Source organism: Vanessa cardui, chromosome 13 (assembly GCF_905220365.1).
Source record: "Vanessa cardui chromosome 13, ilVanCard2.1, whole genome shotgun sequence".
NCBI classification, from domain to species: Eukaryota; Metazoa; Arthropoda; class Insecta; order Lepidoptera; family Nymphalidae; genus Vanessa; species Vanessa cardui.
In genome coordinates this window covers 3,610,443-3,631,161 of record NC_061135.1, presented here as the reverse complement: position 1 = coordinate 3,631,161, position 20,719 = coordinate 3,610,443, and the positions used below count along the sequence as shown (strand labels likewise).

General features: G+C 34.8%; 1 protein-coding gene across 1 annotated transcript in view; it reads left to right on the top strand.

The window, feature by feature from the left end:
* Positions 1–13,548, top strand: part of LOC124534873 (lachesin-like) — a 96,351-nt gene extending 82,803 nt beyond the window's left edge. The window contains exons 7-9 of the mRNA XM_047110916.1: positions 8,231–8,379; positions 12,217–12,273; positions 13,233–13,548. Of these exons, the coding sequence (XP_046966872.1) occupies positions 8,231–8,379; positions 12,217–12,273; positions 13,233–13,330 (304 nt within the window). The 3' untranslated portion in view covers positions 13,331–13,548. The remainder of the gene's footprint in view (positions 1–8,230; positions 8,380–12,216; positions 12,274–13,232) is intronic.
* Positions 13,549–20,719: the final 7,171 nt, after the last annotated feature.

Genomic DNA, 20,719 nt, shown 5'->3' with positions numbered 1-20,719 from the left:
CAAATATTTCGTCCTCGAACTCTATTTTCTTTTATGTGCGTGACGCGTACGCAATATTCTTTCTTTTTTATGCTATTGGTTGACGGACGAGCAAATGGGCCACCTGATGGTAAGTGGTCTCCAATGCCTATAAACAATGGTGCTGTAAGAAAGATTAACCATTCCTTTTATCGCCGATACGCCACCAACCTTGGAAACTAAGATGTTATGTGCCTTGTGTCTGTAGTTACACCGGCTCACTCACCCTTCAAACCAGAACACAACAATACCAAGTACTGTTGTTTGGCGGTAGGACGTCTGATGAGTGGGTGGTATCTACTAATACGAACTTGCACAAGGCCCTACCACCAACTGTAAGCAATATGCGTCGTTGCAAATTTGATTTATTTAACGATAAGGCATATTATTCGATACAAGATTTCATAGATGATAAAAAGCGTTGAATTAATACCTGTTGACTTCTAGCTCTATATATATATATATATATATATATATATATATATATATATATATATATATATATATATATATATATAGCTTGCCTATATATGCATACATGTATAATTGTATTTAACAAATATGATTGTATTTTTTTAATTTTAAAAAGAGTAACTACTGAGTTTCTTGCCGCTTCTTCTCGGTAGAATCTAATTTCCAAACCAGTGGTAGTTTCACTTAATTGTTAAATGACGATTCAAAAGAGCTTGTAAAAGCCCACTTGAATAACGTTTATTTTGATTTTGATTCTTTATTTTTTAAATTGTTTACCCCATATTTATTTGAAGTAAGATATATTTTTTATTTTCAATAACAATAATTTGTAATCAATTATAATCAATGAATATACTAATATAACTTTATTATTGTATGGGTACATTGAACTTTTATATAATAATATAGGCCTCTGCATCTATGACAGATGATTTAAGCAGCACTTGCGTTCATGACTAAAGAGACCAATGCGAGAGAGGATCCTTCGGCCGCACTCCCGACAAGTGTATGCGCCCCCGGGTGGGCGGGGGTTTGAAGCCCGCTCATGACGCCTAACGCGTTTTTCCTTAAGAACTTTAAACCAGGCATCGTCATGCTTTGATTGACCTGCGTGAATAAGGCGTCGCCACTTGGCACGGTCCTCGGCCAGTTCCTCCCATCGGCTGCTAGGGATGTTAAACGCAACCATATCACGCTTAGCGCAATCTTTGTAACGGAGCATAGGCCGCCCAACAGACCTTTTCGCATCCGCAACCTGTCCCAGCAGTATTTGCCTTGGCAAACGAATGTGCTCCATTCAATGCACGTGTCCCAGCCACCGTAACCGTTTTTTTTTTAGAATGGCCGTGATGCTAGGCAGTTGTGCCTCGCCTAGGACAGACTCGTTTGTCACTCGATCCTTCCACGTGATGCCCAGAATGTTTCGAAGACAGCGCAAGTGAAATGTGTTCAGTCGGCGTTCTTGTTTTGCGTACGTTGTCCACGTTTCTGCTCCATACAAAAGTGTGCTTAGGACACATGATTGGTAAACAAGCATTTTCGTTTTTACCGTAAGGTGTCTGTTGTCCCAAGCCCTTGAACGGAGCCTCCCGAACGTGGAGGCTGCTTTGCCGATGCGGGAGTCGATCTCTGCATCAAGCGAGAGATTGCTCGACAATTGCGACCCAAGGTAGCAAAATTTGTTAACCACCTGCAGAGGTTCGCCGTTAAGCAAGATGACTGGTTGTTCTAAACATCCTTGCGCTAAAATAACGGTCTTCTTACAATTTATGGACATTGAAAAAAGGTGGCAAGCTCTGGCAAATTTGTCTATTAGGTTCTGGAGTTGAGCCTGGTCATGAGCAACAAAGGCAGCGTCGTCAGCGAAGAGAAGACTATCTACAAATAGGTCCTCCCTGTAGCGTTTGGACTTGAGCATTGAGATGTTGTACAGCTTACCATCAGTTCGCGTGTGTAAGTGGACGCCCTGCTGTTCATCCCCAAAAGCAACCTTCAGAAGCACCGAGAAGAATATTCCGAACAAGGTAGGGGCCAGTACACAACCTTGACGAACGCCACAGCGTACGTCAAATGGCGTAGATATGTTGCCATTGTGCAGGACTGTGACTTCCATACCTTCGTGGAACGATTGCACTATCCTTAGGAGTTTCGGGGGGCATCCAATTCTGACAAGAACCGAGTATAACCCCTCTCTGCTCACGGAGTCAAAGGCCTTATTTAGGTCTACAAATGCAACGACTAGGGGTGTATGTTGCTCCCTACACTTCTCTTGTAGCTGTCTGAGTGAAAATATCATGTCGACAGTTGACCGTTGGTACCTAAAACCACATTGTGCCTCAGGGTATACGCGATCGGCGAGCCTTTGTAGTTTGCCTAAAATGGCCCTAGCAAAGGCCTTACCGACGATGCTAAGAAGAGATATTCCGCGGTAACAGTTGCAGTCGCCGCGGTCGCCTTTGCCTTTATAAAGAGTGACAATGTTAGCATCTCGCATATCCTGAGGGACGTAGTTTTCTTCCCAACACTTAGCCAGGTGGTTGTGGAGGATGGGCAAGAGGCACTCAAGCTTGACGACTTCGGTGACAACATCGTCTTTACCAGGACTCTTTCCGCATTTGAGCTGCTTGACGGCCAGATAAAGTTCCTCTACGGTGGGTGCGGCGTCTAGCTCGTGCCAAGTTGCCAGTTTCGGGACAAGCTCCACCGCATCTGGCTTAATGTCCACTGGGCACGAGTAGAGAACCTTGTAATGTTCTACCCATCTTGCCATCTGACGAGTGCTGTCTGTTATAACAGAACCGTCGATTTCTTTGAGAGGTGCCGTCTTTTTTGGTGTAGGTCCAAGAGCTCTTTTGATGCCTGCGTAAACCCCGCCAGTATCCCCCGCGCTTGCGCACGCTTGGATGCTTTGGCAAAGCTCCGTCCAATACGCATTTGCAAAAAAGCGCGTGCTGCGCTGGAGTGCGGCTTTTGCCTTCGTGAGATCTTCACGCGTCGCATCGCAAGGGTTGAGGCGAAAATTTAAAGCGGCTTGGCGTTTTGAGTCAATCAAGGGAACTAAGTGCTCTTCGTTTTCTAGAAACCAGTCGTAAGATTTTATCTTTTGATACCCAAACACTTTTCCTGCAGTGTCAGTCAGAAGAGACTTCAGTTTTTCCCATTCGACTTGCGCTGATGCCGTACTGTCCCAAGTTGCAACTTCTTCACGGACAAGTCTCCCAAAAGATTCCACTACCTCCATGTCACGAGTCTTAAAAAGATTTACCTTTTTTCGACCGAGCGGCTTGGAAGAATGGACTCTCCTGGGGACAAGTCGAACTTTAGTAGCAACGAGACTGTGATCGGTGTCGCAATCGGCACTGTGAAACGCCCGCGTGTGGAGCGTTTCCCGCAGGTCCCTCCTTCTTGACAGAGCAAGGTCTAATTGGTGCCAGTGTTTAGATCGAGGATGCATCCACGAGACTTTCCGCATCATTTTGCCTTTAAAAAAGGTGTTGGTGACACACAGCTGGTGCTTTGAGCAAAACTCCAACAATCGTTGCCCGTTGTCGTTTAGCTTACCTATGCCGTGTGCACCGAGGCATTCAGGCCAGGCTGATGTGTCCTGACCGACGCGAGCATTAAAATCACCCAAAATATGCAGTCTGTCAGTTGGATTTACCCTACGTACTGTCTCTTCGAGCTGGTCATAGAATTGGTCCTTGGTCTCTGGTTTTGAATTAAGCGTTGGTGCGTAAGCGGAAATTAGAGTGACAAAGCCGCTTTTTGTGTTTAGACGCAAGAACATAATCCGCTCGGAAACGCCTACAGGTGTCTCTATGGCGTTGATGAGTTGGTTTCGAACCGCGAAACCTACACCATGCTCTCGTGTTTCTGAGGAACTCTTGCCTTTCCAGTAGAAAGTGTAGTTAGCTCCACGCAAAGATCCTTCGTCTTCGGTTCTGGTCTCTTGTAAGGCTACAATATCAATATTGAGCCTTTTGAGCTCCACGTCGATACTGTAAGTTTTGCGCAGTTCTTGGGCGCAATCGGGGCTTCCGTAGGTGTTCAGGAAGCCTGTCCTCATAGTTCGGACATTCCATGTCGCAAAGCGCATGTAAGCAGCGTTGTTATGGGCTTTGGGATTTTTCCTTTGAGTGGGTGGTTAATGTCACAGCGTCAACGTCCAGCTGTAAGGCTTGTGTTCCGTTCACCCAGGCGGAACGAGTTAACGCTGAGGCGGATCAGTACCTTATTGATCGGGGGCTGCCCGACTTAGAGCAGGCGGTAGCTGATCAATGGATCTACGATGGATCCTCCTACTGTCAAGAGTGGCCCCTGGCGCCCGCACTTACGCCTATTCGTGCCGACTTATAACCGGTGACTGCCTCTCTCCGTGTTGTTTTCCACCTGCAAGACAGGTGAGCGAAGTGTCCTCTTCGCAGATGCTGCTACGCCTGGGTCAGGCGACTTTATGGCAGGACGGGCTTACCCAGTACCCATGCCACCCTCTCCTCCACCCCAGCAGGATCCACAGGAATGACGGGTCAATACGTGTGGTGCTGGTTTGGCCGCAGGCACCTGGCTTACGCCTAAACGGTGGCGCCACTCCGGGTTTAATGTTAGTTTTCCTTCTTTTTTGACAAGGTGTTGACGTCTGTGTCGGTGTGGGGTCACAGCCCTCCCCTCATCAGGTTTTATTTCACGAGCCGACGTGAGGAAGAAGAACGTAGCCGCTGCGATGTTATTACAGCTTCTTATAGCTACTGATGAGAGTTTGTAGAGAACAACGATTTTAACGACAGTCTGTTACTTTCAAAATAGAAAGTCGGCTAGCAGAGAGCGACGCTGTTACTCTACTACGTCCAATATGCCGGAAGGCAAGGAAACAAAGGAAGGGAATGACATGGGAACAAGGGCGTGACGCAGCGATAATAACTTTTATATAATTATTAAGTAATTATCTCATTTATTTACACGAAATATCCATAATAAACGTTATACTAAACAGAATTGTCTTCAAGTGAACAAGTAATATACAAGATCATATAATGAGTAAAAAATATCGAAACGTAGAGGAAATTAAAACAATAAATATGTGGGTGTAACAAACATCGTTATCTTGTAATTGCAGTATCGGTTGTTCGGTTATAAGAACGAAGAGCACTTTTTGCTTATGTTACACTTAAGTTTAAAATAAGGTAGAAATTATAAGCTTATTACAGTACATACTACATTAATATACTTTAATATTTATAGCGTCACTAGAGATGATTCGACATGTATGTTAAGTTATTTTTATTCTAATTAGTATAATATATATGTTTGGATATAAATCAGGTTAAATTAAATTAAATTAAAAATGCTATAGTAGGTTTAAATTTAGATGCTGTCAGCCGAAATTAAAAAAAATAAACAATTAAACGAGGCGTGTAGTGGGACACTCGTTTATAACAAAGTTGATCTTTCTGTATATTATTTATTGAGGCAATGAAATAAATTTATAAAGCTTTTGACACCGTATATAATAGAAAAAAAACATAGAGATGAAAAAAGAGAAAAAAAGGTCGCCGAAAAAGGACGATGGACGTGACGATTTCGTTGTACTCTACTAGTAGAACTTTGTTCTGATAACATAAATGATATACATACATATCTTCTTCCCTGGAATGATGTAACCTAAGCATAGGACGTCCCGTCTTACATAAAAGTAACAAAGTGCCGACTGGAGCCGCTGTTGTAAAAGCTGTAGCGAAAAACCGATCAAAATATTTGTGTCTTATTCCAAATACTGTTTTTGCTGTTGATACATTTAAACCTAGGCATAGTAATGCAAAAAGTATAACACCTCGCCTTCTTGATGTCCTTGGTGACAGGGGCACTGGTTTGTTTTTAATCTAAAAGATCGGAATTGCTTTTCGACCGCCATTCTACGTGTTCATGATTTATACATTATTTGTTATTCATTTTTATTTTATAGTATAGCTTAGCACTTAATGTTAATGACCCTTGACTAAAGTCATATAAATAATGTAAACAACAACAGCAACAACAGCAAGCCTCCTGTCTCATTGAGGAGAAGGTTTAGAACTGTTCCAGTGCGGGTTGGTGGAATACACATGTGGCAGAATTCCGTTGAAATTAGACACATCCAGGATGTTTTCCTTTACTGCCGAGTACAAGATAAACACAAATTAAGCACATGAATATTCAGTAGTGCTTGCCAAGGTTTGAACACGCTATCATCGGTTAAGATGTACGCGTTCTAACCACTGGGCAATCTTGGCTCGTCCATAATATAAAGCCACACGGATATCATTATTATAAAAGTATTTTCTATTAAATGTTTGAATAAAGAATATTCGTGATGTATTCCAACTTATGACTGACCAAAACACTTAACTGCTTGGAAAAATATTACAGGAAGTCCATCAAATATAGAACAGAGATATAAAACGTTGCATGCCAAAGAATTAAGCTTTATGATCTCGAATAAAATAAAAAAACAGTATAAGATACGTGATGGGATTACAAATGAGATTGTGCTTAAAGGAGAGTTTATAGCCAACATTACCCTCGGCCGAGTGCATAAAATCCTGACATTGATTAAAAAAGATTGTTAAAAATTAATTTCGTATTTTTTTTAAGAACTTGTACGTGGCTTACAGTAGAGTAAAATGGCAGAAATCCTAACGAAAGAGCGTGAGATTGCTTAGACGACTTTCCCTCTCTTTCTTTCTTTTTCATTCTGTCTCTTTCGTATAGTCTTTATTAAAGCTATATTTTGTAGATTACATAACATTCAAAATAAAAAAAATAACACTATTTGAAAAAACATAGACAATGACCAAATTGTCAGTAAAAACTCGCACGAACTAAAACGATAATATAAAATTATTGGGTCTGGCGCTTATTCAAAAGATTTTCTAGGAATTTCGAAATACAAAATAAAAATTAATTGTAAACTCCAAGTCACTGATCTTACATTTGGCGGCAAAATTATAAAACCTTATTTTAATGTCGATTAGTCCCTATATTAGTTCAGAAAGAGTTGGAGTTTGTCGAAAACAATTTAATTTTATTTATGTATTTTTTTTCTTGTACAGTCGTAGTACCAACCGGCCAGTAACTTTTTCCGCTCTCTAAAATTAATTCTTTGTTAAATTGTACCAATTTAGTAAATAGCAAACAAGAATCCTCTTTAATTTTGCAAATTATGGCTGAGCTCTTGAAAAGACCTTAAGCGATTTTTTAAGCGCAACTATTGTCCCTGTCATTGTAATGATTTTGATTTAAATAAAGAATTTATTTGAGTTTTTTTGACGAATTTAATCAAAAATACTGCTGTACTCCAGTAAGAACATTAATTAATATTTAAGATGTTTGATAATCTCTCATTTTATGAAACATTGTTAAATAGAGCATAATTATGGACTTATGTTTTAGCGCTTTTAACGTAATTATAATTTATGGACTTTCAAACTGTAGCGGGACTTAGACAATACAGTTATTTCGTACACGAATTGCAAATAATATAACATTACAAATTCGTTAATTTTCAAGTAACAAATTTTCATAAATTTATCTTTGGGCAACGTAAAGGGAATTTATGAGAAGTATATTATAATATTATTTATATTTATTTATCAGATCAATGCAATAAAAATCTAAAACCAAAATTGAAATATTTTGTATATGAGTAGACTCCATGTTCCAGTATTGAATTAACTCGTAAAGATACTTACTAGTTCGTTAAGTAGATTCCACCGAGAAGGACCAGCAAAAATTTCAGTAGTTTCTTGTTTTCAAATTTTAAAAATAAAATTGTTATATACAATTTCATTACACATAATTTCATTACAATAAAATTGTTTTATACAATTTCAGTACATAATGCTAGGAAGCCAACAAGTATTAATCCCTATCAAAGTTTGTTTTTTGTCTCCACTCTTCTTTTGCTTAGAATTGGTTCTATAATAAAACAACGAAACGCCCCGTCTTCGCACGTATGCAATATTGATACTAAACATTACAAATTACAAACTTCTTAAATTTTATCAGTGTTTCTGTGCTATATTATCAATGAATTATATACAAAAACCTTCCACTCACTCTATCTATTAAAAAAAACGCATCAAAATCCGCTGCGTAGTTTTAAAGATTTAAGCATACATGGGGATGTAGGGACAGAGAAAGCGACTTTGCTTTTAATATATAATGATAATAATGTACATCGATCTAATCTTGTTTTTTCTTTCAGACCGAAATACACGATTCGAGAAGAGAAGACATCATACAAGGTGTCGATGTGGCTGACCATCAGGCAGTTCTCGAAGAGTGACATCGGTACCTACAACTGCGTCAGTACCAACTCACTGGGCAAGAGCGAAGGGACCTTAAGGCTTTATGGTATGAAATTTTTATACGTTTTGTTTTTAAATTTATTTTTTTTAACGGTCTCGTCTCTCAATATACATTGAGCTGGTAATCTTCCTTTACTTAGCTACGGGTAGGTGGAGCAAGATGTGATAGAATTTTATTCATCATACTAAATATACTACAGAATTAGTTTATTTACTACATCAACTTGCAAACTTCTAAAATGATCAGTGTTACTTAACTATATTCTTTTGTATTATATACAAAAACCTTCCTCTTAAATCGCTCTATCTATTAAAAAGAACCGCATCAAAATCCGTTGCGTAGTTTTAAAGATTTAAGCGTACAGAGGGACATAGGGACAGAAGAAGCGACTTTGTTTTATACGATGTAAAGATAAACAGATTCCGTGCTGAACCTTAAATTTATGTCCAATATATTATGACAATTCAAATGTACGTAGATTGAGTTTGAACCCGAAAACCTTAGTCAAATTTCACGTGTTTTACTTGTATTGTATTAAATGTTAACTATGTTTTTCCTAAAATAATATACCAATAAGCTTGGAAATATTATGTGCTATTGCATACTTTCTAATAATAAAAAATAAACAAAAACATTTGTTTCTTTGTTCTTTCAAGTGGACGGTCAAATTGGTTATCTGACGGTAATTTATCGGTATTGCACCACCGACCCCACCAACTTCCCTTATCAATACTATATGTTGCTGTTGGGCAGTATGTAGTATTGATGAGTGGATGGTACCTACCCGAACAGGCTTGTATAAAGTCCTACCATCATGTAGGTTGGCTCTTATTCGTTGCAAAAAAAATATTCTTAAACAATTTTAAGATATCGATACTTCTCGCTTATCATTTCTAAAATTTATCGCAATAATATTTATTATATCAATTTATGTCTCACACTTCCGATCAAAAAGGAGAGAATGCAATATTTCCACTGCAATAACGCTATATATACGGAAATAGTGAACGTTTGTAAAATACACATTGAAACATTTTCACGCGAAGTTAGACGGCGGAATCTAAAAGCAGCTTGATATTGAATACATATAAGATGGGCCACTGTTGGCACGCGACTTCGCTATCTCCTTTGGCAAAATTCCAGATAAACACACCGATTTGACGACATTTGGATCTCATTAAATGCTTCATGTACTTTTTACCAACAACGTTGCAGCAATAGTTGGTTGTTTATTTTGTTTGTATGTGTGCTGTTTATAAATGCAAGTTTTGATTGTGTTAGAGGATAAAATAAGCTTGTGTGGGTAGGTACCAGTTAATAGCTATACATAAATGGCAATACCTTGAGTTCCGTTTATGTGTGAAGAGTAAGCCAGTGTGATTTGAGCCATTAAACAACGGTCATAATTAATTCGTTTTTCTATTTGCCGATTCATAGATGATAGAAGGAATTGTTAAAGTTTATCACTACGATAATAGAGGCTGTTTTTAGCGTCAGATCTACCATTTAGCAATGTGAACTTTTCACGAATTTATAAATAAATAAGAGGGCCCAAAAATATTAAATATTTGGAAATGAGGAACATTAATGTTTTCCTCGATTTCAAAGAATCTTGTACAACATAATAATGAAAAAAGATTAGACGTACCAAATAGAATAAAGTTTTAATCATCCCAATCTGCTCAGACATTTCCGAGTATTCCGTAAATAGATATAAAAAAACGCGATGAATATTAAAAAATACGCCTAAAAAATGTCGACGTTGAGGGTTTGTTTCTGTGCATAAAATATTTTCACAAATGGTTAAATTCGGGTTCCAAAAATTAAAAGCTTTTAACCAAGAACACGTGGACTAAATGTGTTTTAATGAACTTTATTATGGTGGGAAGTTGTACCCTTCCTGGATGACATTATTTTGAGCACATCCAAAGCCATATTTATATATTAAATATTGTTGTTTCTTTTCAGCGCTCTAGCCACTGTATTCCAAGAAATAATTTTCATTTGTTTTATGTTTTATTTGTATTGTACTTTACATTAACTTTTAAATCATGATAAACAATTAAATTTGTAATATTCAAGCGCTTCTATAATTAAACGATGAAAGACAATCGAGAATATTTGTCATAAAGTAATGTCCAATTTTGGTTCTCCACAATTTATAAGATGTAATTAATTCTTAGCATCGCATAATGCGTTTCATTATTTTGTGACATTTATTGGTTATTCGTGGTAGTGCTTCGTGGAAGTCCGTCTGTTCCTATCTGTTCCGATCATTGCGTATCATCGATATACTTGTTACAGGACCAATGTCTAAGGGCAATGGTAGTCACCATTGCCCTTAGACATCTTATGAATTGCTTACCATCACGTGGTCGATTTGCGCGTCCACTTACCATTAATATTAAAAACAGCCCTATTTAAGTCTGGATACAAAAATCCTTAATGAATAGTGAACAAATGTTTGAACAAATATTTGAAACACCTTTATTAAATTTTTTATATTGTTATACATATATTCCGTTTATATTTTGCTCGTACATTGCTTAATATATTTCTGTGTCCGAATATTATTTAAGATAATTTAATCACGTTATTATTATCACAAGTAAAATATATATGAAAACTGAGATGACTCGATGCCTAGCTATTAAATTATACAAGCACAATTATAATCAAAACTACACACACTATACAACAAAGGCACGGAAAAATCGCATATATAAATGTAACTGCTAGGCTAAGACATCCTTTCCCTTCGAGGAAAAGATTTTTGGAGCTTATTCCACCACGTTGGTCTAACGCGAGTGGATTTACACGAGACACATGCAGGTTTCCTCACGATGTTTGATGTGGATATGAAATAAAAATTACTAAAATATGTATCGTAACCTCAAAAAGAGAGGAATTTCTTTATAAAAATTTTTCAAGGCACATATATTTTTCTAGACTATATTTCTTAAATAATAACATAAATACAGTTCGCGTACATAAAACTTAATATAAGTTTTGAACTCTGTTTAGAAACCAAGATCATTCTGTTTAACGATCTATTCACTGAATCGTCCACGGCTCATATATATGACACGATTATCTTATATAATCAAATCATATCAAAACAATCTTTATTATACACCAATAAATATATTTTATATAACATACAAGAAAGACGCACAATAGTATTATTGCTAAAACAGTGATTTGTTCTAGTTGTTAGAAAATTCTTTCTTCATAACAAGAGCGTTACATAATGTTGATATTGTAGTGAACAAAATAAAAACAGTTTCTTTTTCAATTTACAGCTCAGAAAAGAGAATTACATCATTGAAAGGATAAAATTATTTTTAACGAGTACTTTTTAATATATCAAAGAATAAATATTTATATGTTAATCAAACTGCCTGTTTAAATGCCTCGTTGGTGTAAGAGCGGGGTCGGAGATTTTGAGATCCTGAACTCAAAGCCTACGTCGGCCTAATAAAAATTTATTGGGATTATCTATAGAAAATTTCTCAATCTTATGTACACACGCAGTGTATGAATATATCTAAATATGAGACTGAGGGAATAGACATACATATGTATATAGCTCCATTATATGTCTTGCATAGCTGTCGTATCTCCATTCGGTTGGCCGAGACTACGTCATCATCATATGTTATTCTATCATCTAAGATTTTTATATATATTTTATATATATAAATATGAATTAATAACTCACCCCTACCCCTCTCTTCCTCCCTATAAAGCCCGGACGGTTAAGAATTATAAGTTATAATTCCCACGCAAAATACAAATGAATTACATAAATTAATAACCTCTTTTTCAATTATACAAAACATTGTTTCTATTTGTCGTATTAAGTGATGATATTTTTTTCAGAAATAAAGCTGAATTCATACTCCGAGGATTTCAGCAATCAAATAAGCGTCGCAGGAGGTACGGAATCAACTTTATTTTTTATGAAACTTAATGTCGGAATTCGTATAATTTCGCGAAACTTCTCAGGTAACTCAACGGAATTAAGTTTGAGAACACCGAGGAACTGCCAGTCACAACCGTTACGTTTTATTAAATTTTTGGTACGACTCAATTATTACGGAAGGAAATTTTCATTTTTAATCGCCTTTACTGAGCTTTGCTTTTTTGGCGTTCATTAAATGTAAATTGTCATCTTGAGCGTCATTTAAATTATATAATAATGATGAAATGTGTTTGTTTTCGTAGACTATTTTAATTATACTCTTGGTTTTATTAGGTATAAACTTAGCATTTTAACATTTAAATAATACTCGATTGTACTAAAGAAACATCTTCTTAATAATACATATTATTATAAAGCATTGGCCCGTTGTGTTACATCTACATCAGTATTAGTTTTTTTTGTATGTTCTTAAACAACAAGAAAAGATATAAGCAATTACTCATTTCAATTAAATATTCTTTAATATATTGTTATTTAATAATTATTCAAATAAAATAGTTATGACTTTTACGCGGTAAAGATTACATTTAATTTATATATATATGATCTATCTATCTATCTACTATGACAAAAAACATAACAAGACACGTCATGTCTTAATACATATTAAGTAAAGCTATATTGTTAAAAAAAAAACTCAAAACTCACCGAATAATATGACACTGAATAATAATTTTTATATAAAAGTGAGCACGTGACTCTTACTAAATCTTAATATATAAAGTCATACCGGTTCCTATAAACAGTATACTACCTAACAATATTTATGTTAATAGAGAATCGCTCCCAAAGTCAATAAATAGCATACGAGGTGAATTGTCACAAAATAAGATAGCAGTCACACTTGTTCAAAATCATATTATATTAATGCATTTGTAATGTAACGAATTCATTGTTTCCTTTCAATCAACAGGTCTCACCGAAGCAGCCAAAGGAAACTCCGATGACAAATTCCGTATAGAGAGAACACTTCTACTTATGTTATTTTGTATAGTTTTCATGTTAACGTAGTTTATACCATGTAAATAAAATCGTTAAATCATTTCTATGCTTAAAATAATAATTAAATAATATTTAAATATCTCTGTAAATATTATTTATAAGGTGTAATATTAAAGTGACAACGATATTGTAACATTACAGATTAAATCTCTTGTAACCGAAGTTTCGCTTAGATTCGCCAAATTGAAGTATTGTTTACTATTCATTGTAAACACATCGCTCGATTATAAGACTGTTTACAACAAATAAACTGAAATTATAATCAACATTTTTTGTTATTATTATTATTATTCCACTTTTATTTATAGATCAGTTTTCTGGACCACTTTATACTAAATACTCATCATCGTCCATAGACCTTTTTTATAAATATTATAAATTTATTTTATATATAATATATTATTTTATAAATATTCAACAACTTTACATACATTACTCTGATTCTGATGATATTAGTTAAAGCTAATTACATTGGAATTTGTGTTATGGATAATGAAGTAACAACGATACCACAAACCTAGAAAATAATGAAATTTTTCTGCATCGATTCGGCGGGGAATCGAACCCGGGATAAGGTGTTATTACGTTGGGAACTAAGATGTTATGTCTCTAGTAGCTGTAGTTAAACTGGTTCACACACCCTTCAAACCGGAACGGAACGATTCCAAGTATTGCTGCTTGCACAACGCCCGACCGCCAATTAAGGTAAAGTATTGAAAGAGAATTGAAGCCTTACTGAAGACTTCTACTCGTACTACAATTAGATAGAGTGATTGACGGTGTGTTATACGAGTTTACAAATAACAATAGCAGTATAGAAATAATAATAGACAACATTATTTTATAGCATCAATAAATCAAAATATTAATAACATATAAATATTTCAGCTCCTTTTGTTGTAAAGTTTTAGGTGTAAAAAGTGGTTTATGTATTGCGGTTCAAATTTGCTTAATTTTAGCATAAAAACTACAAAAATATAGTTTAGTATATAATAATAAATGTACAATACATTATGTAACTGAATAATACATTAATTATAATGTTCGCTTAATGTATAAATTTATGGTAGTGTCGACGCCCCGACTGTAAGATTTCTTTAGGATGTAGGAGTTCTAGAATTGAAATAAAATGAAAACTATATCGACTATGAGACACAATACGAATATGAGGTGCAATCTTACCCACATTTAATTTTTCAAACCTTTTTTTTTCATTAAAAACTAATCAATAGTGTCTGTTAAATTTCATTTTGATTGAGAAAAACTAGAAATTAATTTTATGAAAAAAATAATTATATAATATTTAACAAAATATATTGAAAAACGCAATAATAGGCCGTTCATGTCCCACCACTGGGTACAAAAAACCCCGCTCTTTCTGAGGTGAAGATTTGAACTTTATTCCACAATACTTTTCCAAGGGAGTTTAGTGGATGAAGGAGATTCTCATCCAACACGTGCAGATTTCGTCACAAAATTAATTATAAATACAAATTAAGGTTATGAATTCATGAGTTCCTACCCCAGATTCTAACTAAGAGGCTGGGCCATCGCGGTGAAATCATTACTGATGATGGAAATGTTGGTTTTGGTGTATATTCCATAATGCTGATCAGTTCGAATTCAACATCATCATAAACTTGTACACTATCACAATGTACTCCATTCAACTCTGTAAAGTAAAAAAAAGTAAAGTAACAGCCTGTATATTTCCCTCTGCTGGGATAAGGCCTCCTCTACCATTAAGGAGAGGGTTTGGAACATATTCCACCACGCTGTTCCAATACGGGTTGGTGGAATACACATGTGGCAGAATTTCGATGAAATAAGACACATGCAGGTTTCCTCGCGATGTTTTCCTTCACCGCCGAGCACGAGATGAATTATAAACACAAATTAAGCACATATATATTGTGGTGCTTGCCTGGGTTTGAACCCGCAATCATCGGTTAAGATGCACGCGTTCTAACCACTGGGCCATCTCAGCTCTGACTCTGACTTGACTTCAACTCTGACTTGTAACAAATTAATAACAACGAATGCTTAAAAAATGCTATAATACTTGATCAAACTTGTGGGTTCAAATCCATTCAAGCATATTTGCTTCAGATTCAAGTGTTTTATCCGTTGAGCCATCGCAGCTCCCATCGCTATGTAGGTATACTACAGCTGATTTAGTAGTACTTTAAAGTAATTATCTAAGAAAGTTCATCTTTGAATTTACGCAAGTTAAGGAGCCAAGTTTGGGAAGTGTTTAAGATGGTGACTTTAAATTCAGTTTAATCCTGTAACACGACACGATTTAAATGTACTCATAAGAATCTGATCGAATAAAGTATGTTTTGATTTTAAAACCTCAAGAATGCACTAAAAGGATTTCCAGGTAATTAATAGTATAAATAAAAAGTAACAGCCTGTAAATTTCCCACTCTTGGGCTAAGGCCTCCTCTCCCATTTAGTGCTTTGGAGCATATTTCACAAAGCGGCTCCAATCTGTCACGAGTTGGTGGACCCACATGTGACAGAATATCTTTGAAATTAGACACATGCATGTTTCCCCCCGATGTTTTCCTTCACCGCCGAACTTGAGATGAATTGTAAACATAAATTATTAAAATCCAGTGGTGCTTGTCTGGAACTTACAATCATCTAATATTAGACAAACTATTATTATAAATGCAACTGAACCAGTTTCAGCTGGTTAATTGTTATTTGTAAAACAATTAGTCACCGGCGCCTTGGCTTGCTTAGGTTTTGGCTGATACTAAGGCTTAGAAGATACCTACATATGTCTCGGAGTTCAAGCATTCGTCATAATAAATTTCTTCAAATACAGTGTAGTGTTATCTCATTTATCTTATTAGTATAGATTAATTAAGTTAATTTACTTTTTTGTTTTTGCTATCGAAACTCTTGGCCCTTGGAGTAGTGGTGCAAAAAGCTTCACTAAATTATTATAATTGAACTCTACTACAGACAAGAGGGCTGGTTCGTTTTTAGCCGAGATAATCGGTATTGCGATTCAACGGGGAAATGCCGCTAACATTCTTGCCACCATTCCACTCGGTGAAGATTTATACAGTATATATTTTTAATTCATAAACGTATTTACTCGTGTTACCAATTCTTTTGAAAATAAAGGAACCAATAATATGTGAATGAATTAAATATATGTGAATGTACAGATTTAATTGCATTAATAGAATCGTAGAAGGCATGAAGGAAATACGTCGGATAAAGAAAATGCCGTCAGAGATAAGAATGTCATTGTTCACACGAAAGTCACATACTCGTAGAGTACTATGACAATATACTATATATAAATATGTATATTGACACTCCGTTAAAAAAATATTTGATTGTATTCGTTTTTGGGTATTATTTATCTCCTTTGATGTTTTTTTAGTTTTATACAAATCATTATAATAATATGCATGTATTTACTAATACAGACTGTTTACGGTCTTATAAATTGAATTGAACAAAACTGAGTCTCTATCTTAACAAATTTCTCAATACTTGAAATTCATACTGTAGAGTTATCTTTTCTACGCTATTAATTTATACATTGTATATTGTGTCGGCTTCCTACTAAATAACATAAAAAATATATAGGTTTGCACAATGCTAGTTTGTATAAATTAGTAATAAAAGTAATTGCATGATATAATTAATTATTATATGTTATTTGGTTGAAGAAAATATGATGTCCCTTTTACCCGTTTACACTACATATTATTTGAAACAACAAGAAATAATATTAAATTAAAAAATAGCTTCATAGCACAAAGGCTAGTATTTTGCAGTTGTAAGCTACCATTGGATGGTACATTCACCATCGGTCTATTTTTTATAATTATGTAATAAGTTCCAATTCATTAACATATTTTCAACTGAAATATATTATTAAAATAATATAAATGAAATCTCGAAAATACACTTTAAATCGTTACGTTTAATTTGCATTAATTCTACCTTCATATATTTCGTGCTACTAATTAAATTAATGAACCAATTACCTGAAACCATTTTAAAATTATGCCGCTCTTTTCGTGTACTTTATAGTTATTTCGATTTTATTTACAATTGATATATTTTATTTATAAAAGAAGGCTTCAGAGCATATGTACTTAGGTCTACGTAGAATGTTTATACTGAAAGACAAAAATACATAGAATGAGAAAGCAGAAAATGGATAAGAAAATGGTAGGAGACAAAATTAAAGAAATTACTTTTTTTTAATATACATACAATTTACATCCATTATTTTACAATAATTAAAATCAGTATGTTTTTTTATGGTAAAGCTTGGCGGACGAGCAAATGGGCAACCCGATGGTAAGTGGTAACCATCACCCATAGACAACACTGTAAGAAATATTACAATTCCTTACATCGTCAACGTGTCACCTACCTTGGGAACTAAGACGTCATGTCTCTTGTGCCTGTAGTTACACTGGCTCCCTCACCCTTCAAACCGGAACACAATAATATTAAGTACTGTTATTTGGCGGTAGAATAACTGATGAGTGGGTGGTACCTACCCAGACGGACTTGCACAAAGCACTACCACCAAATATTTGTAATTTATAAAGACTAAAATATAAAGTTCCAATTGTAACTTTGATTGCAGTCTGTAATATCAAGAAAATAATTGAATTCTAATGGAAAAATAATTCATTGTGTCTCGTGAACTAAAGGCAATGCTATGTAAGTGGTTTTGTTTATGAAATCATCACCAATAATTTTCTCACGGGGCTATAGTTTACTCAAAGTTAAGCTTTACTTATGTAAATTTTAGTATCGAGATTTTGATGAGTTATAAGCTGTTCTGACCTTAACGAGACTAAAGGGGAAATCGCCAACGATATGTGATATAATATAATTGTATTACATAATTATATATACTTATGTCATTTACTTATTCAATATCAGTGTGCGTTGAGCTCATGGGTCAAATATATATTAACATGCTATTATACTATTTTGATTAGATGATAATAATGAGTTGTTATTTGGATATAATATAACACTAATAACTATATAAATCAACATAATTAAAATGAAAAGGGGAAATTATTAAATAAATGTGATTTGAATACAATGACGTCAGAACCATTTTATACGCTACTGAGCGCTGCAGGATTGCAAGGTCACCTCAAAACTTGTGAGGTGATGTGCTGACCCATGAGTGTAGCCCAACAGAGGGATATCCAATCGTTTCCGATTGGTTCCGAAGACAGCCGATTGGTTTTAATGGCGAAGAAAACCATTTAAATGTTCTTGAGACACAAAGTTGATTAACTTATAATACCGCTGGCCTCGAGGTCCTGTTAAGCTGGCATCCTGAAGGGAATATGAAAATAAAGATATGATTTAAGTGATTCTCGTTCACGCTCGCAAATAAATAACACTGAACAATTCAATACAAGCTGTATATAAATTTATCACGTCGATGTTTCTTGGAATTCAAACTTTAAACAGAAATTATTGATGCAAGCCTGGAAATAAATGTTATTGAACAATACATAAAATGTAATTTATCGAGCGCTAAGTTTCCAGGAAATGTAGTTTTATTCTTGTTTCCTTTTACAAAACCCATTATGTTTATCTCATTTCGAATGAAATTAAAAATAATTCATTTATTTGTATTTTACGTATAATCTGTTTTGGGTTGCCATAAGAGCAGGATAAACTCTGCAGAATCTTTAAGTATTTCTATATTATATACACCTAATATATTTTCACATTTTGTCTAATCATAATTATTTGCATACATAACTGATAATAAAACTACACCAAAAAATAAGTTGCGTTATTTATTATTATAATTTTAGTAACTGTTTTTACACAATAACTTTAATAATAATAACAACTAAAAACCGCAGAGGTTTAAACGTTAATGTAACGGAGTAGTTTTAACAAACAGACATATTTATGTAATTTATATAAATATACATTATAACCACACGTCACTCTCAAGTGCACTCACATTTTATTGGTTGATCGTTAGGTATTAAGCATAACAATATAAAATTAGTCCAAATTCTTCCTTGGACATAAAGCTTGCTTCACGCTAAATTTCATTAAATCAGGCTCAGTGGTTTGGCTATGAAATAGCAATAGACAGAAAGACAGCGTTACTTTCATACATAATATTAGTAGAAATAAAGATTTTAAATATAATTTTAAAACATATAACACAAATACAAACATCAACTAAACTTCAAAACCTTTCAGTAGAAGAACATTCTAGAACCGATACTTTATAAAACTCAGTGGAATAAGTATTGTATTATAAATAGACAGAGAGTAAATAAAACGGAACGGACTGTGCGAAGTTTTAACACGAAATAAGTATAAAGCAACGAAATCCGATACGTCACAAAAAGTACACGAACTTCAGCGAATTCAAGCAAAAAAATGTTGCGTGCAACTTCGTGCACGTGACACAAGTAAGCTTGGTTTGAAAAAAAGAATGAACGAAAAGCTAATTTCAGTCTGAGGTAACATAATGTAAAAAATCATTCAATTCGATCTTGAAACTACTCTCGTCGCGCTCAAGGCTGTTTGATTTCAAAACAGTTATGTAAATTTTAGATAAAACATATAAAATGTTTCTGGTAGCTGTATAAGCCTGTCTTGGCAGGTACCACGCAATTGTCATGCATTCAAACGCCAGACCTTTTTCTTTCTGACTAAACCAATGTAAAGGCACAAAAGGACATAACATCCCAAGGTTGGTGGGGCCTTGGTTTTAAGCAAAATTATGTTTATTTCTTAAAGTACCAATGTAATTAGGCAGTGTTACCCAATCACCATCTGCCAATCCATCTTCTAATGACATAAATTCGATCTTGACTATTTTCAAAAGACCCGAGTTGACACATCAGTAGTGACGCGTGCATCTTAATGCATAATGCGGGTTCAAACCTGGATTCGTATTATGGAATTTCTATGTGCTAAATTCGTGTTTGTCATTAATGGACCGCTGTACAGTGAAAGCTAACATCTTAATATTAATGAAATTCTTTCACCTATGTATTTACCCTCTGAATTGGAGTCAGCTCCAAACTTTCTCCTTCAAGAGAGAGTAAGTTTTGACCCAGCATTGGGACCATTACTAAGTGTCACTTTACATTTATTATAACATTTAAGCGATCACACTTTAAAACAACGTAAGATTTATGTATGTAATATACGAAGCGAGTTCTATCAGAAACATTACTGTAAGAATAAAATCCTGAAAACACCGACGTACAATCAGTAAAACCTCTTTGCACGTTTCATTAAAACAGTAAAAAATACTTACAATATTTTAAAATGTTTTCAAAAAAAGAACGCAAATCAGATACGTCTTATGTTGGTATCATGTATTCCATCAGCACCGAAGTACTT